Genomic DNA, 23,394 nt, shown 5'->3' on the forward strand with positions numbered 1-23,394 from the left:
TTAATTTAAACAACTTTTATTTATTAAGTTTTTACAAATAAAGTAACAAATTTCATTGTATTGTAGCGCAAAGCGCAGTTTCTTTTTAATATGAAGCTTGAACACTCTATACTTAGTGCAAAACATACCTTTAAAGGCTGCCGATGACTCCTGACATGTATTTTTTGTTTTTTCTTTCATTCATTCATCCATGTGTTTATTTTAATCCAACCACTTTGTACAATGTCAAACACGATACAGAAAAATGAAACCACTGAATTAAGTTAGGTGCCGCTAGAGACATTAAAACAGCTGATAAAACAAGTGAGAAAAATAAAACATGAGAGCATCAGTGAGACCAGAAACATAATCAACATGTTGAGAAAAATGTAACAGTCTATAGAAGAAACTGTTGCTGTGCTCGAGACTCGACATTATTCCACAGGAGCAAGCTACATGAAACTGCAAGGAGATGCACTGAATGAATCTGTATGTGTTTGTGTGTTCTGTTGGTGCACTGAAAGGCATTTTGTACATGTGGGCACTTTTACAGTAAAAAGCATAAAAGGTTAGCTGAACAGGAGTCCTGAACAGGCAAAGAACTGCGAAAACAGAAACCGAATCTAATGCGAGCAAGTTAAAAACAGCTATCGCTACACTGTATGTGTGTCACCAGAAAAAGAATCCTACTTTTCCACTTTAACTTCAGCAAACTTCACAATAAGAGTGCCTGCACACTGAATAACTCTCAAGCCTTTCACGGTAAGAGTTCTCCACTGCAACTCTAAAAAACTTAGTGATGTTTGACTCTACAGCTTTAAAAAAACAAGAGTCCTCCAGCAGGGGTGTAACTGTCAAACGCAACCTCAGAGCTTGATGGCATACTGTAACTTTAAATAATATTGCATTGCAGTAGGCATTCCATAGTAATTATGTAGAGACACAGCAAAATATTATCAAACTTCTACTGTGGAAATCATTTGAGGCTCGAGCAACTGCAAAGTGAATATTCAGGATGTTACCTGGCAACCATAACAGCTCCAGTGAGTAAAAGCAGGTAAATACACTCAATTTTCTTTTTGAATTCTTTACCTCTGATGTTTCCACTCCACTGACAAAAAGTCAAATGGCACTGAGTTGGTGGCTTCATTAAAGGTTTGACTTCTTTTAAAAGATCATGATAAACAGGATGCTCATAACCAGAACTAAAGCAAAGTGGCTCAATGATTATTCACAGCTTCAACCAAACTTGCCTAGTAGTAAAAAATGTTGCATTATTATTCATGAGAAATGGAAAATATCCCAAAAAAACAAACAGGCAAAAGCAATGTTGTTGTTTTTTTTACAAAGTAACCTTTTCATGTTTTTATGTGAATCCAGAACACCCATTCTCAGCACACAAAAAAACAAACAACACATAAGATGTTAGGTTTTTAAGTGAATGTCAAAGTTTGTACCAGATATGTTTCATTTGCACCGACAAATGAAAAGAGAAAGGAGGACAGGGTGTCAAAGGCCTTGAATCTAAAACCTCCATAACTCCATTATCACTATCACTTCCATCATTTTAACCACCATCATCACTACCAGTACAGTCATTCTAACCACCACTGCTGTTATCACCACCACCAACACCAGCTCTAGCACTGTGATGCCCTTATGTTAAAACATATTTCTTTACATTTTTGGTTTACATAGTCATTTCTGTGAATAAACACTGTTGAACCCCAATGGTGCAGCTTCAGAAACATACAGTGGGAATAGGAGTGGATGAGACAATATTCATACTTTTTGCAGACATGCTTTTTTGCCCAATAGCAGCAATTCTCAGATGAGGAGGCATTCCCAACCAAATCTGTTAAAAAGACAGTATAGTTCTGCTGGCCTCATAATTGCTTGTTGATTATAAAAAGGTAAGATAACCAACATCTTTCCTAGTGGGATAAGAATTAGATAACAATAGGCTACACTAGAGGAGCAAGATGGCTCCTATAATGTGCATATTTGGAGTCTATTGGAGTATATTTTTATGCTGCTCTTGACACTTAAAAGGCCCTGAAAACTTATTTTCTCAATCTACTTCTTACTGTGAGTGATGGGTTTCTACATGAAAACACTGTTATGCCAAAGTTTGGACAGTTTTGGTTATTTTATATGAGAGATTTTTGCATTTCTTTGTTTCTCAGTGTTCTTGTCACTGGTTTGAAGTGGGCGGGGTACTTCCGTGCACCAATCAGGATTCAGCATCATTTGATTCAGAATTGGTTGGTGGGTTTTTTGGTTACTGTCAATCAAATCTGATTCAAACCACACCCACACAGTCCTGATAAAGCAGATTAGCTGAGTTTTTGACTGTTAAACTCTTAATAAATAATAACCAAACATGTTTGTTTTTTTTACTTTGATTGCTGCTTATTTAGCCATAAATATGTAATGTGGGAAAAAGGTTTTTAGGGGCTTTTAAGTCTGTAAATGCATAGTAACTGTTTGGTAAATATTCTATTTGGGCATGTGGTCATGGCTCTTTAATCAGTCTGCTCAGTTTGAGGCTGGCCTTTCCACTATGTTGTGGTAATTTCACTGCAAATCTATGTAAAGTTTATAGTAGATGTGCCTTATATAGTATAGTCAGAGAAACAAAACAGAGTGCACTGTTTCTCTGTTGCAAATGTCTGCACTCACTATTCTATACTATACTGAATAATAATAAAGTTGTGCTCAAAACCAGGGCAGGAGACTTCATCATCAGCATCATCATTAGTTTTGGTAATTAAAAGAACAACAGAAGAAAGTAACTTTAGTTCACTGAACCAATGTGTCCTCTGCTGACTGTATGCTGCACCTGGGCCAGTGCCTCTAAAGTACAGAGTGGTCCAAGCTTCAAATTCAACCTTCAACAACTCCCTCCTTAAAACTGAAAAAAATATTCCCCAATATCTACATTTAAAACCCTGAAAAAAATGGCACTGATAAACTTTTATGTTCTCTTCATCTTTCATCATGTTGGTGGTGTAACCGGGCCTTAGACACAGTCAGGCCTCATGTGTAAGTAAAGCACAGCAATGGGCCTCACTTCACAGAAACAACACTGACTTCAAACGGTGGCCTTTTTCAATCTTAAGTGGTCAATCTCATTGGCTTAAATGGCAGCAGAGTTAGGGTCAATTTATCTTTCTATCAATTCAAAAAGCCAAGTTATATGGTAAATAGTTATGGTTTTCATTTTTTAAATCCAACATGGGGAAACATTCTTTCTTTTTGGGGAAAATACACTCTCAATTAGTTGAAATCAAAGAGAATTAACCATAAACCAGCTATAGCGCACACAGCAGCAGCTAACAACTAAACAGCTATTATTACTGCATCTCCACCAATCTACTACATGCCTGCTCCACTAACACCAGGTCCAATCATCACCACTGACTTCAAAGTGACACCCCCAAAGCTCTCCACACATACTGTCAAGTCAAGTGTGCTTACTTTAACTCAAGTCCTCAACCCCCCAACGAAACAAGCAACAGGAAGGATGCAAGGCACTAGTAAGTACCTCCAGTATTCACCGGAGGCTCGGGGGGGGGGGGAATAAAAGACAGACTTTTTTTCAAGTACATTAAAATGGACACCATTGGTTTATACATTCACATTCATCTAACAAAACCAGGGAGAAAGGGAAGAGGAGGGCTATTTAAAGTGTCTGATATATAAGTACTGTATTAGGAAAAAAAATAGCTAGCATTACTTTATTATCTAAATATCAACTATCCTGCCGTTCATCCCAGTTTGTCTTTATAAATCGGGCTTGGAGGTCAGTTTTGACTTTCAATTCAATCAGTCACAAAGATAAACTGAAACTGCAGTTGATTAGTTGGCGGTAAGGCATTTATTTTGGATCATATCCTCAGTAACTGGATGTGAGGACGATTATTGAAAAGAGGGATTTTCAATTTTCACATTTTGATGAGAATCCATTTGCTGTAAGCAGTGAATTGAAAGTGAAAGGACCCCAAACCGTTCTCTGTATGTGTTTGTTTTTTTATTTGTGACATTTCACCCTAAAACTAATGTTTTCCAACAACATTTGCTAATAATAAACAGCAATAATCACAGTGTTTCCACATCGTACACCGATGTGCACGTATAACAGGTCCATCGACAGAACACGTTCTTGTTTTTGTTTCTTTTTAAATAGAATTATAATCACTAACAACAATACTTATGACAATAATGTACATTGCAATCATTTCAACACAAATGTTGAAACCAACCTAATGATGAAACTAAGAACTGAGCCATTAGTCTGTGAATCTGTCTGTTAAACGGCTGCTATGCCTCCAACAATTTACGTGTATTTACATGAGTCTGTGCATGACTGTGTGTGTATGTAGGTGTTTGTATTTATATGAATGTCTCATGCATTGTGTGTGTGTGTGTGTGTGTGTGTGTGTGAGAGTGAGTGCTAGCTGGGGGCAGCAAGCTAAACAAACCCAACAAAACAAAATCAAACAACAAAATGGAATCATCATAGCTGACATTCTAAAAAATAAACAGAGACACAAACTGTACAGGAACTCTATTATTCTGATAACAAGGCCACTTTTTCACGCTGAGTTCTCTCATGTTTGGGCTTTTTTCCCCTCTGAAAGGTTTCTGCTGTTATTGCTTCAAATGGCAACAGAGAGGCAGAGAGAGGGATGGAGGAAGAGGTGGAGTCGTGATCGTGAAGAGGTGTTTGGTGTGCAGAAACATCTGCCATGTCCATTCAGTACTTTAGCAATGGTGCACACAGCCAGTATGTTCCTAAAGTAAGCAGTGGAACACGAAGCAGATGAGGTGTTTGACTGTTATTTAACACAAACACTCCTTGCTGCTCTCCCTCTTCATCTACTTTCTCTCCTCCATCTCTCTCCATCTGTTTGAATTCTTTGTCAGAACAAGGGAGGAACAAGACACAGAAGGTAACAGAGGAGAAGCTGTCGCGACTTTTCTCAAGCTGATGAGTCATAACCCCACCAAGTGCTGGACTATACCTACTCTAAACCAGGCTCGAGGTCAGCTCAGCTCCAGACGTTCAAACTCTGAATGTGCATTCAATTTGTTTTGGATTTTGTTGTGCTTTGAAGAAAAATGTCCAAATTCTGAATAATAAAGAAAAACCACTTCCTGAACTTGAGATAAACTCAGATGTGGTTCTAAACATCTCTCCATTCTGCTCTCACCTGATATCAAAGCTTTTATTGGCTGTTATGTGCAGCCTTCCTTGTAGATGATGCAAACTGCCACTGCTTGATTTCAGAGTGATAGAGCCTCTTCTGCATCGTTTTATGTTGACACTGAACGCTAAGAAAGACAACCTTAATGCGATGGCCAGCCATGCTCTCCTCTGTATCCACCAGTTACCTCTTTAGAGAGTGCCAATGTCATTTCTGTATCAAATTTGGAAAAACCGCATTGTTGCATGTTTCTATCTTCTTTGAGAGCTTGAGGATTCTTTTAATGCTCAATCTGAGGAGCTAAAAGTTTGACATATTTAAGCAGCTACAGCATTAGAAGCTATTAAGAGGTGCTGTGTGGACACAAGGACTAACTGGCCTAGCTAGCTGCCCCCCCCCCCAACCTGATGTAACATCTCCCCTTCACTGGCTCACAAGGGTGATTGTGTGACCTGGCTTGTAAAGACATGTTTCATTCAATTTAGAGCATGAAATGGAACAAGTGTAATAGAGCCATAACTGCCTATACGCAATACCTCATATACAATCCCACACCCTGTCAGAACCTCTTTGGCCTTTTAACATTGCACTCATGAGTCTTTTCCTTTATGCTTGAGCATTTGGCTGGCTGTCACAAGCCCACAGTCTAACACAGCAGAGGTGGAGATTGTGTGACAAACTGAGGAGATGGCCACATCGCATTCCTGATTTCTCCTCTCCGTTTCCTTTTTTCTTTTCTTCTCTTCAACAGGTCAGCTTCTGTCATTTCAAACTCATTGCTCTCCATACTCCTCCAGTTCTTCCATCCTCTCCGGCCAATCAAGCCCATAACACTCTGTTCCACACCAGTCCAGTTCAGTCCAGTCGGGCCGTGATTCAAACCAGCCCTCACCCCCAGCCCTACGTGGTCCTCAGGTTGGGTCCCCCTGGGTTGCTGACCGACTTCTGCAGAGTGTTGGTCAGATGGAAAGCCTGGAGCGGCCCCTGTCCGGGAATCTGGCCCTGTCCACCAACTGTGGTGGGGTAGGGGCCCAGGGGCAGGGAGGTGCTGACCAGCAGAGGCCCAGGCTGTGCTGGGGCCTGGTGTTGGGTCGACAGGCTGTGAGCCGGACCGGACCATTGTGCGCTGTAGGCGGCGGTGGGCGTGTAGTGGATGAACTGGGGAGGTTGGGGTTGAGATGGAGTGGAGGAGGCAGGGGGGTGGCACAGGGAGCCCTTGCGGACGGCCATAGAGGTAGCGGTGGTGGGGTTTGTAGGGAGGTGGGCTGAACCTCCAATGCTGCTGGTACACAGCTGGCTGGGAGCAGAGTACTTCCTGCTCAGACTGGCTGACTGGATAACCTGGAGAGGTGGATATTTCACATGAAGAAAGCAAAAAGTTTATCCATGCTGACAGTTAATTTTATCACAACCAACAACATGTGTATTTTTTAATGGCCTCTTTTCTTTTTTCCATTTCATTTGGTAGATACCTGCATGTCCCTTAAAGAGTAATTTGGAAATCTGTTTAGGAATTTGCACCACTAAAATGAATATAAAATTAGGCAGGTACTGAATTATTAGCTCAACCTGTAGTCCTGTATTGTAGAGGGACCGTGTGTTAAATCTAGTTTTAAGACCTTTATCATTTTAGTTTATATTGAGCTCACATGGTGCCGTTCTAAAATGAAGCTGTCTTTAATCAAATTACCCCAAACTAACTGAGACACATAAACCTGGGGCCTGTTGATATTATTACAGCATAGAAGCACTGGATGATCTGGCCATGATGTGATGTGGTGTATTTTCAAACTAACCTCGTAGCTGTGTCCCTGTAGTGGGGCCTGCTGCAGCTGTTTGGCACTCCTCTTCCCCTGAAAAAGTTTCATATTTAGTTCAGTTTACTCACCTGTACATTACATTATTAAACACTAAACCTCAAGGATCAATAAATAAAGACCAAGAAATGTTACTTCAGGAGGGTTCAAAGCCCTAACTAACAAAATGCTGCATTTATTAAAAGCAGCCTGGAACAATATACACTGTGCAACCTTATCTACTACTGGATGTTCCCAGAGTTTGACTTATAATAAAGGAAGACCAAGCATTTGCTCTCGTTGCTCTTAAACTTTGGAATAGTTTACCTCTCACTATTAGATTATCCAATTTTTTTTTCTATAACACTTCTCAAGTCTAACTTATATTCCATCTCTTTTCTTAACTGGTGTTTTGGTCAATATAAACAGTCATAAAGTACCAAATGGATACAGAACAAACATATCATCAGCCAAATGCCAGTAGGTTTTGGTTGAGGTTTGTTTACTCTAGCAAGCACTTTGGCTTTTAACAAACTACCATTTAGAGTTTAGTTTCTTCCCTATAACTGTCTTCTTGTCTGGTAAACTAAATACAGGAACTGGTGAGTCACTGAACATTTTCTGTGTCAAAACAGCGTCTGCTACAGTAATAGGAATCATAAAACAGCAGTAAACCTGTGAGAGGTTCATGGCATCTCTGGCCCAGTTGTCCACCAGTTTATGGAGGTCATCGGTGAAGGTTCCTTTCCTCTGGTGGGGGGCTGACATGTTGGGGGGCAGACACTGAGAACCCCCCTGGCTATGACCCAAGCCACCTGAACCGCTCACTGCATTGGTGCTATTAGTCCCTGTGGAGGGAGACGGAGAGAGAGGAGGAGAAGAGCGAAGGATGTGAGATATTGTTCAAACTAGAAGATGATAATATACGTTAGCCGAATGAATGAGAATGCACTTCCTGTCCTGACTATGAAAAGGGCAGTTACATGGTGACAGAGGCTGGTCGGGACAGAGTTTTAGGGTAGGTCAGCATGTTGACATGGTCATAGAATTATATTGTTTAGTTGTAATGGTGGAAATAATGATGACAGATGGGATCATGAGAAAATCTATGATACTAGAGCAACATTTTAAAACAGAACATGGGCACTTTTGCTGACAAATATGACAAATACTGAACCTGTTTCAGAATATATCATATTAAATATTGTCAATCTAGGTTCTCTCAAGAGTCCCATAGCTTCAGGTTAGTGATAAACTGGGCAACCTGTAAAGTTGACATGCCCAGCATCATTCACCCACAAGATGCTCCAACACCAAACAAGCAGCGCTGAGCCAGTCCTGCTGTTGCTCACAGTTGCCCTGTGTACCACTGATTTATTTTTTGACCATTAGATGGCAATCAAGCTCTGTAACAGCTGATTGTTTGCTTTTTGCCAACCCTGAGCATCAACTTCATCAGAGCAAATTCATTGCAGGACAAAAAAAGAAAAGAAAGAAGCACACACTGCAAACTGGCCAGGGTGTCTGCATGTAAGTGCTGTGCTATCGTCGCATATAGCCTCTGTTCAAGTTAACATGAACTATTATATCATACCAGTGCCATAATTATAGCATGTTCCAAGACCGCACTTCTTTATGTTAGTGACTCTCTACCAAGCCAAGAGGAAACTAAATAAGTATATGCTGAGGGGTGAGAGGAGGAAGATTATAAAATACCTCAGCTCTTTGCTTTGCTACACACTCTGCTAGTTCAGATATTGTCACAGAATTTCAGAATTAAAAGGTTTCACTTCAATCAAATCTAGATCCCCAATATTACACACACAGCCCTGACGTGTATTTTTCACAAATATACAGTTTTAACATATTATTCAGGCCAGTGAAAGATAACATCAGGATTAATACATTTTCTTTCTTTATTATCATTCCTTTACTATGCCTTAAATCCAGTTACATTACAAGACTCTGATGCATTTCATTTGTAGAAAACAGGGATCCCAAAGCCATGCTGACAAAATGAGCTTGGCTATGAGATCTTTATATGATCTGTTCAGATATTAGACGAGAGAAGACATAATATGCAGGGATTAGCCAGTAAAAACTAATCATATAGTTGGGTCTGACAAAAACTGTCATGTCATGCTAAATAAAATGGAGGAAAATAAGAATGAGAAGACGCTGAGTCATGACTGACTGCAGAAAAATGGAATTCTGGGCAATGTAGTCAAGACCACAAGCCATGACGAGGGAGGAGAGAGAGGAAAGGGAGGGGGCAGAGTGGCTAACAGCTGTTCAGGTATGTTAGTGTGTGTGTGTGTGTGTGAGCTTGCGGGTGCATGCACTGTCAGTTTGAAGCTGTGATGGCTGGTCAATTCAGTCATTTCAGTCCTCAAACTGGGTGTTCTTTGATCCTTTATTATCAAAAACATCTTTATATCAAAATTGAAAATATGCTTCTGTGAGTCACAGTAGCTGAAATAACTGAATTGAACTGATCTCAAATCTGGCAGAGGATCAAAGTTTGAAGGGACAGTTCACCCCAAAATAATAAATAATAACATGTTTTTCCTCTTAGCTGTAGTGCTGTTTATCCATCTAGCTTGTTTTGGTGTGAGTTGCAGAGTTTTGGAGATATCGGCCGTAGAGATGTCTGTATTTTGTTTTTTTAATATAATGGAACTATATGGCACTTGGCTTGTGGTGCTCAAAGCACCAAAAAAATACATTTGAAAAACTCAACAGCAATATCTCTTTCTAGAAATCATGATCCGGTTACTTAAGATAATCCACAGACTTTGTTGTGAGCAGTTTCACATAGGAACTATTTTCTTTCTACTGATAGTTCCATATAGTCCCATTATATTCAAAAAAGGCACACATCTCTACGGCAGATATCTCCAAAACTCTGAAACTCACACACTGGATAAATAGCACAACAAGTAAGAGGAAAAATATGTATTTTTGATTTTGGGGTGAACTCTCCCTTTAAATCTAAAGGACATTAGAGAACAGGAGGAAGCGTGGGAGAGCAAGTGCAAGGATGGAAGAGGGGATGGATGGAGGGTAGACCAAAAAGAGAGATAGTTACTACAGAGCTGGTTGCAGGGGCAGACTTTTTTCACCATCTTCCCTGTGCGGCCGGAAGACAACGATTGGAGGATTGGGAGAGAGTCAGAGTTAAACCCCGCCCACAACACCCGACAACCAAACACAATGCATCCGAGTATGATTATTTGAACTTGAAAGTAGTCAATAAACAATACTTTGGGGTTGAGTTGCCCAATAACATCTTAACACTGAGATCAGTACCTGTCACACAGTGCACTGGGATTCAAACCCTGGACAGTGAAGTTAGAAGTAGATGTTAAAGGTTTATGTGCAGCTTTTAAATGTGTAAATTAAAGGCATGTGTCTGGTGTGTGTTCTGTACTCTGCACTGTGAGAAAGGCTGACCACAGATGTCAAGTCACAATGCTGCCATCTTTATACACATCAACAACTGAGTAAAGATGCTTTTTCTGACAATGCCAAGATATGTAGGCAACCTTTTGAGGAAGTGCAGACACCACCTCTAAGCACACATGGTTGACAGTTACGGCAGTAGCAACAGACCAGTTAATACTGGAATATAAATATTGTGTAACCAAAGCTCTTGAAGATAATACTTGTGTTTAACAGTAAACTAAACTGAGGCCCTGCACACTGCCTCAAAGTCTTGCCTATCTACTGTGGCTTGAAGACGCTTTTGGGTAACCAACCCCTTGTTCTGAGTCCTCTCTACAGCTCACAGGGCCACACCAGAACTGGGTCCAAATTAGGATTCATATATATCAAAGTACCCTGTTTCCAGACCTCTGAATCACTGCACACATCTCTGATTTGGTCAACAATTTAAATAGAATGAAGTGGGGGCAAAAAAGGCAATTCAGTCTTACTTTCAGGCTAATATCAAAGGTCATTTACATGAATGAATAAATTAATTTAATGCCAATGTTACATCAATTTTATTCCAGTCAAGTTATGATCAAAAAGACCCAGGTCTGTCTCTCTCCCCTCCTGGCTGTGCAGTGATAGGGGAACAGGTGAGAGAGAGTGAGAGAGAGAAAGAGAGAGAGAGAAGGGGAGAGGAAAGGGAGTGAGGGAAAGAAGTAAGGAAGGGAGAGAGAGGGTTTGAGCTGCAGAGGGTTCAGAGGCATTCATAAACATCCCTTCATCAAGCACAAAACATTGGACCAACGCTACATATTATGATTATAATATGATTGGAGAAAAACAATAAAAAAATAGAAATAAACGAAGACTGATGCACAGTATTTCAACAGAACTGTGCTTAAATGAATGAGTCATTGCAATTAATCAAGTTTAATAAAAAAAATAAAAAAAACATTTCCTATTAAAAACAAAACTGTATGGCAGAAATCTCAAGTCCTCAGGTCTCAACTTGTCTTTCCTTGTTAGTCTGCTTGTTCTCACAGAGGCGAAGGTTAGAAATGAAGGCAGCCAGGATTTGAAATTCAAATTGACACACAAACAAAACTGTATCATCTATCTCTAACTTATTAGGACTACAGATGAAATAGACTGTATGTTGTATGCCTGTAGTGCTGCTGGCTGCTTACAATGCTAGTTATGATGGACTTGAAGCTTATTTGACTGTTAACAGGTTGCCATGGAGCATTAGCTAAATGGCTAAAATGGAAACACAATGAAGCTACTGGCATAATCCATGTGCATTTTAGCTGCTGTTTAGTGCCTTTTCCACCAGCCACTTTCCCAGGGAAATAACTTGTGTTCATGCAATCATTTCTGGTTATACTGCACTAAGGCCTAGGAAATTAAAGTTATAATCCTTGAGATTTTCATGAAATCAAACCTAATTTTTGATACTATTTAAGGTCAGCATTTTTTTTTTTAGAAATAGTTATTCAAGATATTTACATTCTTTAATCATTTCTTTATATATTAGTTTTCATTGTTAGTGGCGGAGTCTGCCAACCAAGCTGCCTACCTACGCATTTTTTAACAACTGATCACTTTCAAATATTGCAGGGAGTAATATAACAAGATAGAGCAGCCACAGTGAGCTGGCAGATGAAGAGCTGCAGGCGACAGGCTGGCAAGGTAACCAACTTTACTGTGTCCTGCTGTCGTGTGGAAAACTACTTGCTTTGTGTGCAGCATGAAATCAGATCACGGTTGCTCATAGCATGATGGAAAAAGATTGATTATTAACGGACTTCTTTATCAAAACAATGTGAGTTTGCTTGGTTGCAGTGTAAACAGATACACCAGTTGCACTTCTGTTGTTGAATTTTGGGACCTGTAGTATTAAACAGCACTTGCTGTTACCACCAGCAACCCTGGGCGTGGCCAAATCAACCAGGACTGAAATCGTAAGGGATTATAACTTTAAACAGACTAGTGAAACTCAGTTCTCTGTCACTAATGTTGCTGGTTGATAGAAGTTTGTCATGTCATGAAATCACAGTTGCTGATTTGTGATTTGGCTGGTACACTTCACATGGCCTCTAGAAAGCTAACGGGTAATAATGAAAATGGCAGTACAATTTGTCCTGTTGACAGCCTTTTAAAGTGTAACTTTAAACAGTAAACACTTTGCTGTGTCCTTTCTTTCAATTATAATGCTATCATTTTATTTTTGACAATGCTGTTATTCCCTGCAGCCTAAAGTGCACAAGGTTGGCACCGAATGTGAAGTTACGAGATGACTTGTTTGTCAAGGAAGACTATGTCAAAGGAAAGAAAGAAAGAAAGAAATAATACTGACTAAAAGATAGAGAGAGTGGGGAAAAAGCAGATTAAAAATAAAGTAAATATGACTATGGAAAGCTCAGGGATGTATGAAAGACTACATTTGACATTGTGCTACCTTTCTGTGTCCTGCAGTAAGCTCTTATCTCTGATTTTCCCTTTTTCTTCTGTACCTAAATCTTTTTATGTTCTTCAACATACACAATAAGGATGTTTGTAAGGTAGTAGTTAAAATAAACAGTAATAAGCAGCTAACTGGTAATTTTATCTGCAGAAGGCTGTAAACCTAGTTTAAAAGCTCTGATTTAAGCTAGAAAGTTAGTTTGGTTGGTCACTCTGAGCAAAGTACTTAGACCCAACCTGCTGCAGTGAGAAAGCTCTCAGGTGTGAAAGTGTGTTAAAGTATAAGCCTGCTTGCTCAGCTGATTTCACCTGGGTGAATACATGTTTTCTACTAATGCCTGAAAAGCTGACTTTTTTGGAGACACCGATTTTCTGTAGGACACTGATTATAGAAGCAGAGGGTCTTCCTCCATCAAAGAAGGAAACCCATGGGAAGACAGGACGACCGTGACTTGACAGATATAGGAGTAATAAAATCAGAACAAAAGTAAGTAAGGACGACGGGTAAAAAGAGAAGAGCAAAGAAATAAAGCGTTACACACAAAGAGCCAAGCAGGGCGTACTCAGAAAGCGCGTCCTCCTGCCGCCAGGCTTGAAGGCCAAACGCTCCGAACCCCAGCTGAACTTTACACAGCCTGAAGAGAGGGAGGAGGAAAGGAAAAGGAAGAGAGAAGAAAATGAAGAAACAGAAAAGGAGAGTGCAGAGAAGGGAGATGCAGAGAGAAAGAGAGGTGAAGAAGATAAAGGGAGAGAGAATGAGAGGAGAGGAGAGCAACAAAGAGACAGAAGACAGAGAAAAACCGGGAGAAGGAAACAGACAGACAAGACGAGAAAAGCAGAAAAGGTATAGATGAGAGGGAAGGAAAGAGACACAGGTGAAGAAATACAAAGAATGTAACAGTTAGCCATCACACTGCTTAACACAGAGAGAGAAACAGAGAAAGATAGAAAAAGATGTGAGAAGTGTCTTGTTGTGAGGGAGTGAAGACAAACCAACTGCATGCATTTGTGTTTGTCTGTATGCTAAGTATTTTCTCATGTTGTGGGGAAGCTGATGAGGTCTGCTACAGACTGGGATTCACAGTCGCATGCCTACCTGGGGTGGGAGCACACAGGCTGGGCACAGAGAGTGCCGCCTCGCTGGTGTAGGCCGAACACAGGTTGTTGCTGGAGGGAGAGGGTTTGAGTGGCTGGAGCAAAGTACTGCTGCCCGAATCGGTTAATCCTCCTGGGGCTAACAGAGCCAGCTGGCCGGGGTACATGGTGGGGACGCTCTGGGCGGATAAAGTGCTGCCTGGGGATAGCACAAGGCACAGGCAGGAGAGGACAGGGCAGGAACAACACACCACAGAGACCAGAGACACGCAAACACACACGCGCACACACGCGCACACACACACACACACACACACACACACACAAAGATAACGGACAGATGAGACACCCGTCACCCCAGACATTTACATAGACACCACCACACATCCATCCACACAGAGAAAGACAGACAGGGAAAGCAGTCAGAAATGTTAAAGCTCTGAGCCTGCTCCAGCGTACACCCACATGCACGTGTAACCAAGCAGATAAACACACACACATATATGTGCACACGGATGCATAAACACAGAGATGGTGTAACGTTAGGGTAAAAGTTTTTGACCATACTGTCGTGTAGTGGACTTCAAGATTAAGGTGAATATTTTGGTGGTTTAGAGGTTCAGGGTTAAATGGTCAGTTCAACCAAATTACAAAAAAACTAATTTTCTCACCTTCCTCTGGTGGTATCTAGCTATGCTGTTATTGTTGGTTTAATTTGTCCAGGTTTTGGTGAGGTGAATGGAATTTCAGTTGTGTTGCTCACAACATTCAACAATTAAATTCAGAATTCAGCAATTCTAGCATTCAGCGTGAGGCTGTACTTTCTGCAGGTACAGCGGGCGGTGCTTGAGCTAAATGCTAATGTCAACGTGCTAACATGCTCACAATGCCAATGCTAACATGCTGATGTTTAGCAGGTAATGTTGAATGTGGTTAGCATGTTAGCATGCTAATTAGCACAAATACCACATGAGCATTAGTTTTGCAGGTTTTTGGTCAAATAAAATTTTTGACCTGAAGATGGGACTAAATGAAAAGTGCCAATGTCCGCTGTTTTCAGCAAGGTGTGTGGGTTATCCAAGACATTGTTTCTGAAAAGAGATGCTGCTGGTGTATTTCTTTAGTGTTGGGGTGGAGGCAGAAATCTTAGGAGGTGGATACGTGGACAAATACAACCAACCACTGCATTAGTTACCACTAGAAGTAAGTAAGGAATTATGTTTCTTTGGACTTTGGGTGAACCAACACTTTAACATAAATGTTTAAACAAGAGCCTACCTGGCTGTAACGGACTCTTGCTGCCGTGCGTGGAGCTGGTTCTGGATGATTTAGAGGATTTGCTTTTGGTAGGTCGTCTCCTCCTGCCAGTCAAGGCTATAACTGGAGGGAGCACTGTAGCTGGAGGAACCTACACCAAGACCAAAGGACGAATGACTGTTACGTACTGTATGTGATGCCGTTTATAGTGTCTTCACTGATGTAACCAAGGTGAGTTACCTTTCCCAGCTTGGTAAAGAGACTGTCTATTTCCTCCTTCTGGCGGGAGTGGAGGGCCTGAATCTCACGCATGTGCCTGGTGGTAGAAAGAGGAGATGAAAAATATGAGGAATAAAATATTGACAGGCAAACGAAAGAAAGAGAAAATGAGGGTGAGGAAGCAAGGAGAGAGGAGGAGGGCCTAGTTTTCTAGGAAGCGCTGAACATCCCTTTTCAAGAAAAAAAGGAAAGAGCAAGTGAAAGAAGCAATGAAGGAAAGTGGGTGGTTAACCTCATTCTAGAGGGTGAGGAAAGAGGAAGAGGAGAAAAGAGAAGCAGCCTACTATTTTTGGGGGCACAGAGGGAGAAGTAAAAGAAGAAGCAGTTCATAAAGAAGAGGTGATGGAGAGGTGAAAGAAGAGAGTGTTGATAGGACAACAGAACTGTCTTTTCTCTGAGATTTCTGAGAAGAGAGGAAGGGATGACTTACTTTTCTCTGAGGCGGCTGACTTCCCGTTTGAAGTCTTCATCCTCAAATTCAGAGTCGTTGTCACTGCTGATGTAGGAGTTATTGAATGAGTTGTTGTTTAGACTCGGCAGCGAGGCTTTATGAGTGGAGTCTGGACTCAAAATCGGACCAGGATCACTGGGTCCGTTAGCAGCCCGGGCAGCGGGGGGAGGCTTCTGCCTGGACTCAAGGCTCTGCTCCTGGGCACGACTGACTGAGAATCTACCAACACGGGCCTCGGGGTTGGTGGTAACCTGAAATAAAAAAACAAAATATTGGATGAAGTAATCAATGAATGGAAGGTGGGACAAAAAGGATGGGAGCACTGGTTGTTTTTTAGTTTGTGTAGTACCTGTAGCAAAGATACCCCTCACTCATTACACTTCAAGATCAAAAACAGGAAACAGGAAATACCTGGAAGCGTCCAATAGTAGTGGTGGGCTTAGGGGAGGGGCAGGGTGAAGTGAGGGGGGAGGGGTGGTGGGACCCTCCCAGAAACCTTTGGGGGAGTCCATCCACAACATCTCCTCGTTGTCCTCCTCCCCCTCTCAGAGGAGACGAGGAGTCCTTGTGCAGTGTATTCTCCGGGCTGGAGAGACTGGATGAGGACGAGGAGGAAGAAGATGAGGAGGAGGAGGTGGTGGAGGAAGATTCGGTGCAGGCCGGGCGTTTGACAGGAAGCTCTTCAGCAGCCAATGACACCTAAACAGGGGAAAAGGGACAATGCAACGGAGAGAAAGAGACAGGCATACAGTATTACTTAGCTGTTACCCATAAACTGTTCAATTTTTCTTCCTCATTAAAATTCCATGACTTTTCCATGATCTTCCCAACCATCCCCTTTTGCCCCTAGGTTGTGTAAAATTCCAGATTTTTTATGTTTTCCCTATGTAATTTAACAGATTCTCAGCCTAATACTGTATGTAATATACTTCTCAAACTTTCATGATACAGTATTTCAAAAATTGTGTAATAAGTTTGAAAAATTTTAAATGTACAGTCTGGGGGAATTAACTTCAATCAAGGCAACAGATCCAGGCAAAGAAATGTTCACAACCTGAAATGAAAATTTATAATAAGGCTTTTTCAGCCTGTGAGCCAGGCTACATTTATTATGTCAGCCTTAGACCCATGGCAAAGGAAATGCGTAGGTATTCATGTATGGTCTGTAGTGTGAGGTAAATCTTACCTGAAATCTTCCCAGTTTAATTCCAGGACCAGGAGAGGACACAGTGTCTTCCTCCAGAGAGAAGGGAACTGAAAGACAATATGTTACAAATATTAGACAGACAGGTAAAACACACATATAGAGACAGATAGATAGATTCATAGATTTATTAATATACATACTCTGTCCCACTGAAGGTATGCCACTGTGAGAGGCCTGGGGTTAGCATGGAGAGTAAAGAAAATATGTTAGTATTGAGTAGTGTCACTGAATCAGAAGAGCATATACAGTGTGATTTAACAGAATAATATCCAAACGTGTGTGTTTACCTGTGTGTGTGTGCTGACAGGAACAGTCTCTGGGCTCAGTGCTCTCCTCAACTGAGCATCCAGGTCCTCCAGAGGCTGCTGGGACTGGAAACAGACAGGTACACTTTTAGATACACACAGGTTTGGCCACTCAAGTTGATTAACAATACAAGCACAGATCAGCCAAAAGCACACATGTATGGCTACCAGGGCTGGACAATAATTCAATATTATTTTGACATTCAGCAGATGTGATTTTATTGTTTTATCGATTGTTGTTGTCTAAATTAATGACTCCAAGCAAGTTGTAATTAAAAGAGTCACAAAATTAGCAAACTGAAGTTTTTGTTTCACTCATATGAAGAGTTAGGTCTCATGTAATGCATAGCAGTGGAATACAATTCATTGATTTGAATCAGTTTGATTTTATAGGTACATATATTTTCAGTATCATGACATAAATCAAAACAGAAAAATATCCTCATTAATTGTGATAATGATTTCAACCATATCGCCGAGCCCTAGTGGCTACACAAAGCTCTGTTATCTTGTGATCCAATCAACTGTGACTGAAAAAGCAAACACATAATAGATCAGCGTAAAATAGCGTAGAAATTAGGACATTTCTGTCTGAAATTTAAATGTTTTGCTGTAAAACTCATTACATATACATTTTAAAAGCCACAGCAGTGTCAAAAGGCACTATCCCTCCAAATTCCACCAAATCAGACCCCTCTCCTGTGCCATCACACACACAAACATAGGTAAAGTCATGTAGAGGGCATACAAGGTATTCTGTTCTTCTGAGCATATTAACTGCAATTAAAAAATAAATCATTAAAATCAAATCCCTTGCGAGCGTCGACTACAGCAGGATTATCTTAATCATACAGGACAAGTCTCGCCTGAGAGAGTTACATAAGGGACGAGAAGTGAATGTCAGCAACTTGGCAGGTCAGATTTTTCATAAAAGAGCTACAAGTCATATCTCACTATTCAGAAGTTAAATGGAAGGTCTATTTTTAGACGGCAGCATTCACAGTCTGAAAATTAAAGTCAGTTCAGTGTTTTCTCTGCCCTGAAGAACCTGGCCCTCAGCCTGTCTGCCTGCCACCACTGATGACAATGCTAGGAACAACCTGAACAAATGTACTGTCTCTCTCCGTCCAATTGTGTTTCCATGTCTCTCACCCGTTCTCTTCACCAGCTTCTCTCTGTTCCTACTTTCTTTTATCCTCTATCATTATTCTTCTTTTAAAGTAAAAGTAGAGGCATTTCTTTGTAGTTTAATGTATCTATTTGATGTTAAATCTTCTACCTTGTTGAGTTGAGTTGAGTGTCATTTATTCTGATGTGTATTCAGTTGTTTAGGATGTAATCTTCTATTGAAGTGAGATGGGTTTATGATGGAGATGAAACGTTTCTCCTTTCAGTGTTTTATCACCTAGGGTTAGGTTTTACTAGGCTAAAATATTCAATATGCACTATGAATGAAATGTCTTTCTGCACAGCAGAAGCCTTATTTATACACAACAGAACAGAACATGGAACTGCAATCATAAGCATTACAGGCTCAGCATGAATACAGTATTGCATTGCATTGAAAATAGAACTCTAAAAATGAGCAAAAAAACACCTGTATTAGACAAGGTCCAGGGAAAGATGGCAGGAGTTCTGAAGGAGGAGAACTGGCCTAATCCCAGAGAAAGAGAGGTGATGAGAAGACAGAGTGGGAGAAATGAGAGAGAAAAGATTTGTAGAGGAGGTTATAAGATTGTGGAGAATGTTAAAAGAAATTTCCATGCCAGATGAATTGTAAGGAAAGTAAGTAGAAACATCTTGGAACACATGTCATTTCTAAAGATTAAATTATTTGTGATGTCTTAACCTTTAAAGGTGCAGTACTGTAAATTACATGGGCAGTTTCTCCTAAAAAGAAACACTGGTCTGCTAGCTGACCACAGAATTAAATAAATAATTCAACGACCAGTGGTTTAACTAGATAAAAAAAAAAAAAACTAGTAGTGCTGTCTACAGCTAAACTGGATCACTCACCGGTACCCTGGATAAGGTGGCTTTGGATGGAGTGGTATGGCCAAAGGATGAAGCAGGGATCACTGCAGAAACTGAAATCATAAAGTCAGTAAGCAACATTATTAAAACACAGGTTAACTGACACTACCACATATGCAGAAACACATATTGATCTACCTACCAATCTGTGCAGGGGTCGAGATAGGTGTTCCAGGGCCCTGAATTGGAGCAGGTGACCCCAGCGCTAGGCTGGAGGGGGGCTGAGGAGGATTGGCTGGCTGGCTGCAGCCAGGTGTGGTGACAGATGTGCTGGAGGTAGAGCAGGGGCCCTTTGGGGACGAGGTACCCGCCACGGGGGCTCCAGAGGCAGGGTCAGCTGCTATCATGTCTCCCGGGGAGGATGCCACCCCTCCACCGAGGTCCATGAAGAGAGACCGCAGCTTCTTCTCCAGAGCTTGGATGTCGTCCGGTTTGCCTTGGGACTCAGTGGATGCCTCACACCTGAGAAAGATATCAATCAATTTTTTGCAAGAGAATAAGTAAATAAGAGTGCGAACTGAGCAAGCAATCTATGCCAGCTTTTGATACTGGACAGTTTTCAATACTCAATCCTACGGATACATTTCACTTGGTACCAAAAAAATAGTCAGGTATCCAGTCGTAATAAGAAAATAAAGTAAAGAGACTAAATAAAGACGCATTGGCCACCTCTCACCTCGCATCACATTCCCCACAGTGTGTGTGTGTCTGCCCAGGCAGGGCTGCTGTCTGCGGCTGGGAGTGGACCAAGGTTGGTTGGACTGAGGGAACATTGGTGGTCACTGGCTGGAGCCCCACAGCAGAGGAGGAGGCGGAGGGAGGGGGAGTGAGGTGGGAGACGGCAGAGGGAGCGAGCTGGGGGCCTGGGATGGCAGTTGTGAGGATGACAGAGGAGGAGAGGGAAGGAGTAGAGGAGGAGGTGGAAGAGACTGACGGATGATCTGAGGAGACTTCACTGGCTGTAAGAGTGGAGGAGGGAGGGGAGGATACAAGGGGAACAGTGTGGGCGGGAGGAGGGGAGGTAAGCATTGTTGGGGGGATGCTGGAGATGCTGGCTGTTGGTAAAGTGGAAGGTATTGAAGTGGCAATGACAGCAGAAACAGTTTGAGACTGAGGCTGGGTGAAAGCCTGGGGCTGAATTTGTGCTTGCCCCTGGACCTGCACCGGTCCCTGGGGTTGTGACACAGCCTGTATCCCCGGCTGTGAAAGTACCTGTGACTGAAGGATGGACTGATTCACCACAGTAGGAGGAGGGGAGGAGGAACAAGGAGGGCTGAGACAGACAGCAGGGATAGAGGAAGGGGTGGAGGAGGAGGAAGGTGGAGAAAGAGAGGGCTCCAAGACCTGCTCCTGTGCCAGGTTTAAATTAGAAGGGACAAGTCCAGCAGTAGCATCCACAGTAGGAGTGACTGTGCTAGCTTGTGATGGGAGAGAAGCTGCGGCAGGCTGCAAAGGAGGATGGGTGGAGTGGATAGAAGCTGGGGCCGTGCTGGGTCCAGCATCAAACTGATTCTGGTTCTGTCTGAGCTCAGAGAAGGCTTGTTGTAAGCTGATTGCTCCAGCAGAGTGGGACAACGCCAAACCTTGGCCTGGAGTCTGAGTTGGAGCTGGAGCTGAAGCTGGAGGAACTGGGGAAAAAAGAAACTGTTTTAATCCCCAGAGTCTGTCCTGTTCACTGTAAGATAGTCCTTGACCTACCATTTCAATGACTTGAAGACTGAAATTGGGTGTTATTGTCCACATAGGACAGGTCATATGTCAAAGACGGTAACTTCAAAGGAGGTACAGTAGATAAACGCCACTGATTTTACACATTAAAGTCTGTTTACAGGTCTTGGGGAGTACTACTGCATATGTGGAGTTGTGGCTAAAGACTTCAAAAAATCTAGGGGTGTGGAAAGAAGATGGAATAAAAAAGACCATGTCTCTGGTTGTGCTGCATCAATTTCGATCCTTTTTTTAAAAAAAAAGTCCATCATGAGTCCAACAATGTTAAAGGAGTGCAACGTTGTACAATTGGTGGGATACTCTTTTAAAGGCTATTTTTAGCTTACAAAGAAGGTTGTCTTGTGGTGGTTACGTCAGTGACTTACTATTAATTCTAGGTTTGAATCCCACTCAGTTTTGGTTCATTAGTGTGGAGAGGCGAGGATGGTTAACCTGTTGGCTACCTTCAGTCTAGTGATCCTGATTGGATTTGTCCCAGCATTCTCCCTCTGTCTCGCAAAGGTATGTGATTCCAGCAACAAAATATGCCATTGGGTCCCCTTTGCATTATTCAGAAAATATGGAAGGACTAAGAAGTTTTTGAATCACAGCTTTAGTTCTATATTCTTTTTTATTTTAACTATAATATTTGAACATTGATATATTTTGATAGAATATTATTTAAATTCCATAATGTCTAAATTAAGATTGGATACAGCTATTTATATTCCAATGTTCCACCAGAAGAGCCTATGGCATCTATGTAAGTAAATGCCAGCGTGTTATTGCATTTGGACAGAACATTTGGGAAATCTCCTCTAAAAGCATTACAACTTAATTTGATAAGTGTGTGTGACAAAGTACACTGTTATTTAGTGTGCATTTTGAAGTTAAGGGAAATTCAGCTTTTTTGTTTTTTGTTTTTTTTTTGTTTTTACAACCTGGGTCTTATTTTAGTATTTTTCTTTTTTTTGACACAATCCTTACCTGTTTCAACAATAGGTGCAGGGGCAGGAGAAGGAGAGGTGGGAAACATTTGTTCCTTCAGCCTGGCTTCAGGTACGGGGCTGACGATGAACCGCCGACCTGCTGAATGGACCACTTGTGCTGTTGCACTGGGAGGGATGTCTGGGGAGAGATGAATGTCAATACATAGCATCGTTAATCTGAGACAATAACATGCAAACTACCATTTTCAGTACACAGTTTTGCAAAATAAGCAACAGGAAGCTTTGTGGACACAAAATAGAAGCTTTAAAGAGAAAATATGGAAAAATCTCTGTGTGGAAATTCTGTCTCGTCTATAGATTTGGTAGGAATTCAGTACTGTGCTCAAGGACACAGATGCGTAAAGCCAAGTCTTAGGCTGTATTCACACCAAATCAGACATTGTGGCGAAAATGCCGGTCCTCCCATTCATTTGAATGTGGGCAGTGTGTTTAGGCTGCGGCGGTGGGGACCGCAGGGGATGCTGAAAACAAAAACAAAACGCAGTGGCCCTGCAGCAAAAAGTTGAAATAGAATCAACTTTGGGAGAAATGCAACCCAACCTCACGCTGCTGTGGCCAATCACGTAGGCCGGCGATCAGATCGAAAGACGCCCACAGGAAGAAGAACTGGCTTACCATGCATTAGCATGCATTACTTAGCATTCCACTGTTTACCAAGCAACTGTGAAGATGGAAGAGAGATCGCCGCCGTGATGACAGAGCTGTACAACCTTGCCAAGATGTTAATTGCTGTGCAGTCGCTTGCCGTTGTATCGCTCTTCAAGTTGGGATTCCTGGTTAGTATTTCTACTTGTGCTACAATCAGCACACACGTCACACCTATGGGCCGTGTAGTGACACTCCCACACCACCGTTCAACCCTGCGCTAATCGCCCCAACACCTGATTTGGTGTGAATACAGCCTTATAGTTGCCTGCGCCACCCTGTTGCCCGATAAGCACTCAATCTGGTGCCTGTGGTTATTCTAAGGCTTTTTATTTTGTTGTTTTTACCTGGCATGGGGACAGATATAGCAGGAATCTGCTGCTCCATATCACCTGCCATCTGTAGATCAACAAGACAACAATATATGCACACACACTATATAAAAGCAATAAAAAGTTCATCAAAAAAACAGCAGCTGCTTTAGCATTTTCAAAAACCCAACACCAGCAACTGAAACTATGCAC

General features: G+C 41.6%; 1 protein-coding gene across 1 annotated transcript in view; it reads right to left on the bottom strand.

Moving 5' to 3' along the window:
- The window catches only part of wnk1b (WNK lysine deficient protein kinase 1b), a 102,356-nt gene continuing 78,962 nt past the window's right edge, over nucleotides 1-23,394 (bottom strand). Inside the window, 19 exon segments of the mRNA XM_044186521.1 lie at nucleotides 1-6,530; nucleotides 6,986-7,042; nucleotides 7,661-7,833; nucleotides 10,074-10,115; nucleotides 13,423-13,515; nucleotides 13,977-14,174; nucleotides 15,254-15,383; nucleotides 15,473-15,548; nucleotides 15,942-16,213; nucleotides 16,374-16,661; nucleotides 17,149-17,216; nucleotides 17,310-17,343; nucleotides 17,457-17,540; nucleotides 19,072-19,128; nucleotides 19,491-19,561; nucleotides 19,651-19,970; nucleotides 20,185-21,136; nucleotides 22,203-22,343; nucleotides 23,218-23,269. Coding sequence (XP_044042456.1) covers nucleotides 6,090-6,530; nucleotides 6,986-7,042; nucleotides 7,661-7,833; nucleotides 10,074-10,115; nucleotides 13,423-13,515; nucleotides 13,977-14,174; nucleotides 15,254-15,383; nucleotides 15,473-15,548; nucleotides 15,942-16,213; nucleotides 16,374-16,661; nucleotides 17,149-17,216; nucleotides 17,310-17,343; nucleotides 17,457-17,540; nucleotides 19,072-19,128; nucleotides 19,491-19,561; nucleotides 19,651-19,970; nucleotides 20,185-21,136; nucleotides 22,203-22,343; nucleotides 23,218-23,269 — 3,549 coding nt within the window. The 3' untranslated portion in view covers nucleotides 1-6,089.

Source organism: Siniperca chuatsi, linkage group LG23, assembly GCF_020085105.1.
Source record: "Siniperca chuatsi isolate FFG_IHB_CAS linkage group LG23, ASM2008510v1, whole genome shotgun sequence".
NCBI lineage: Eukaryota > Metazoa > Chordata > Actinopteri > Centrarchiformes > Sinipercidae > Siniperca > Siniperca chuatsi.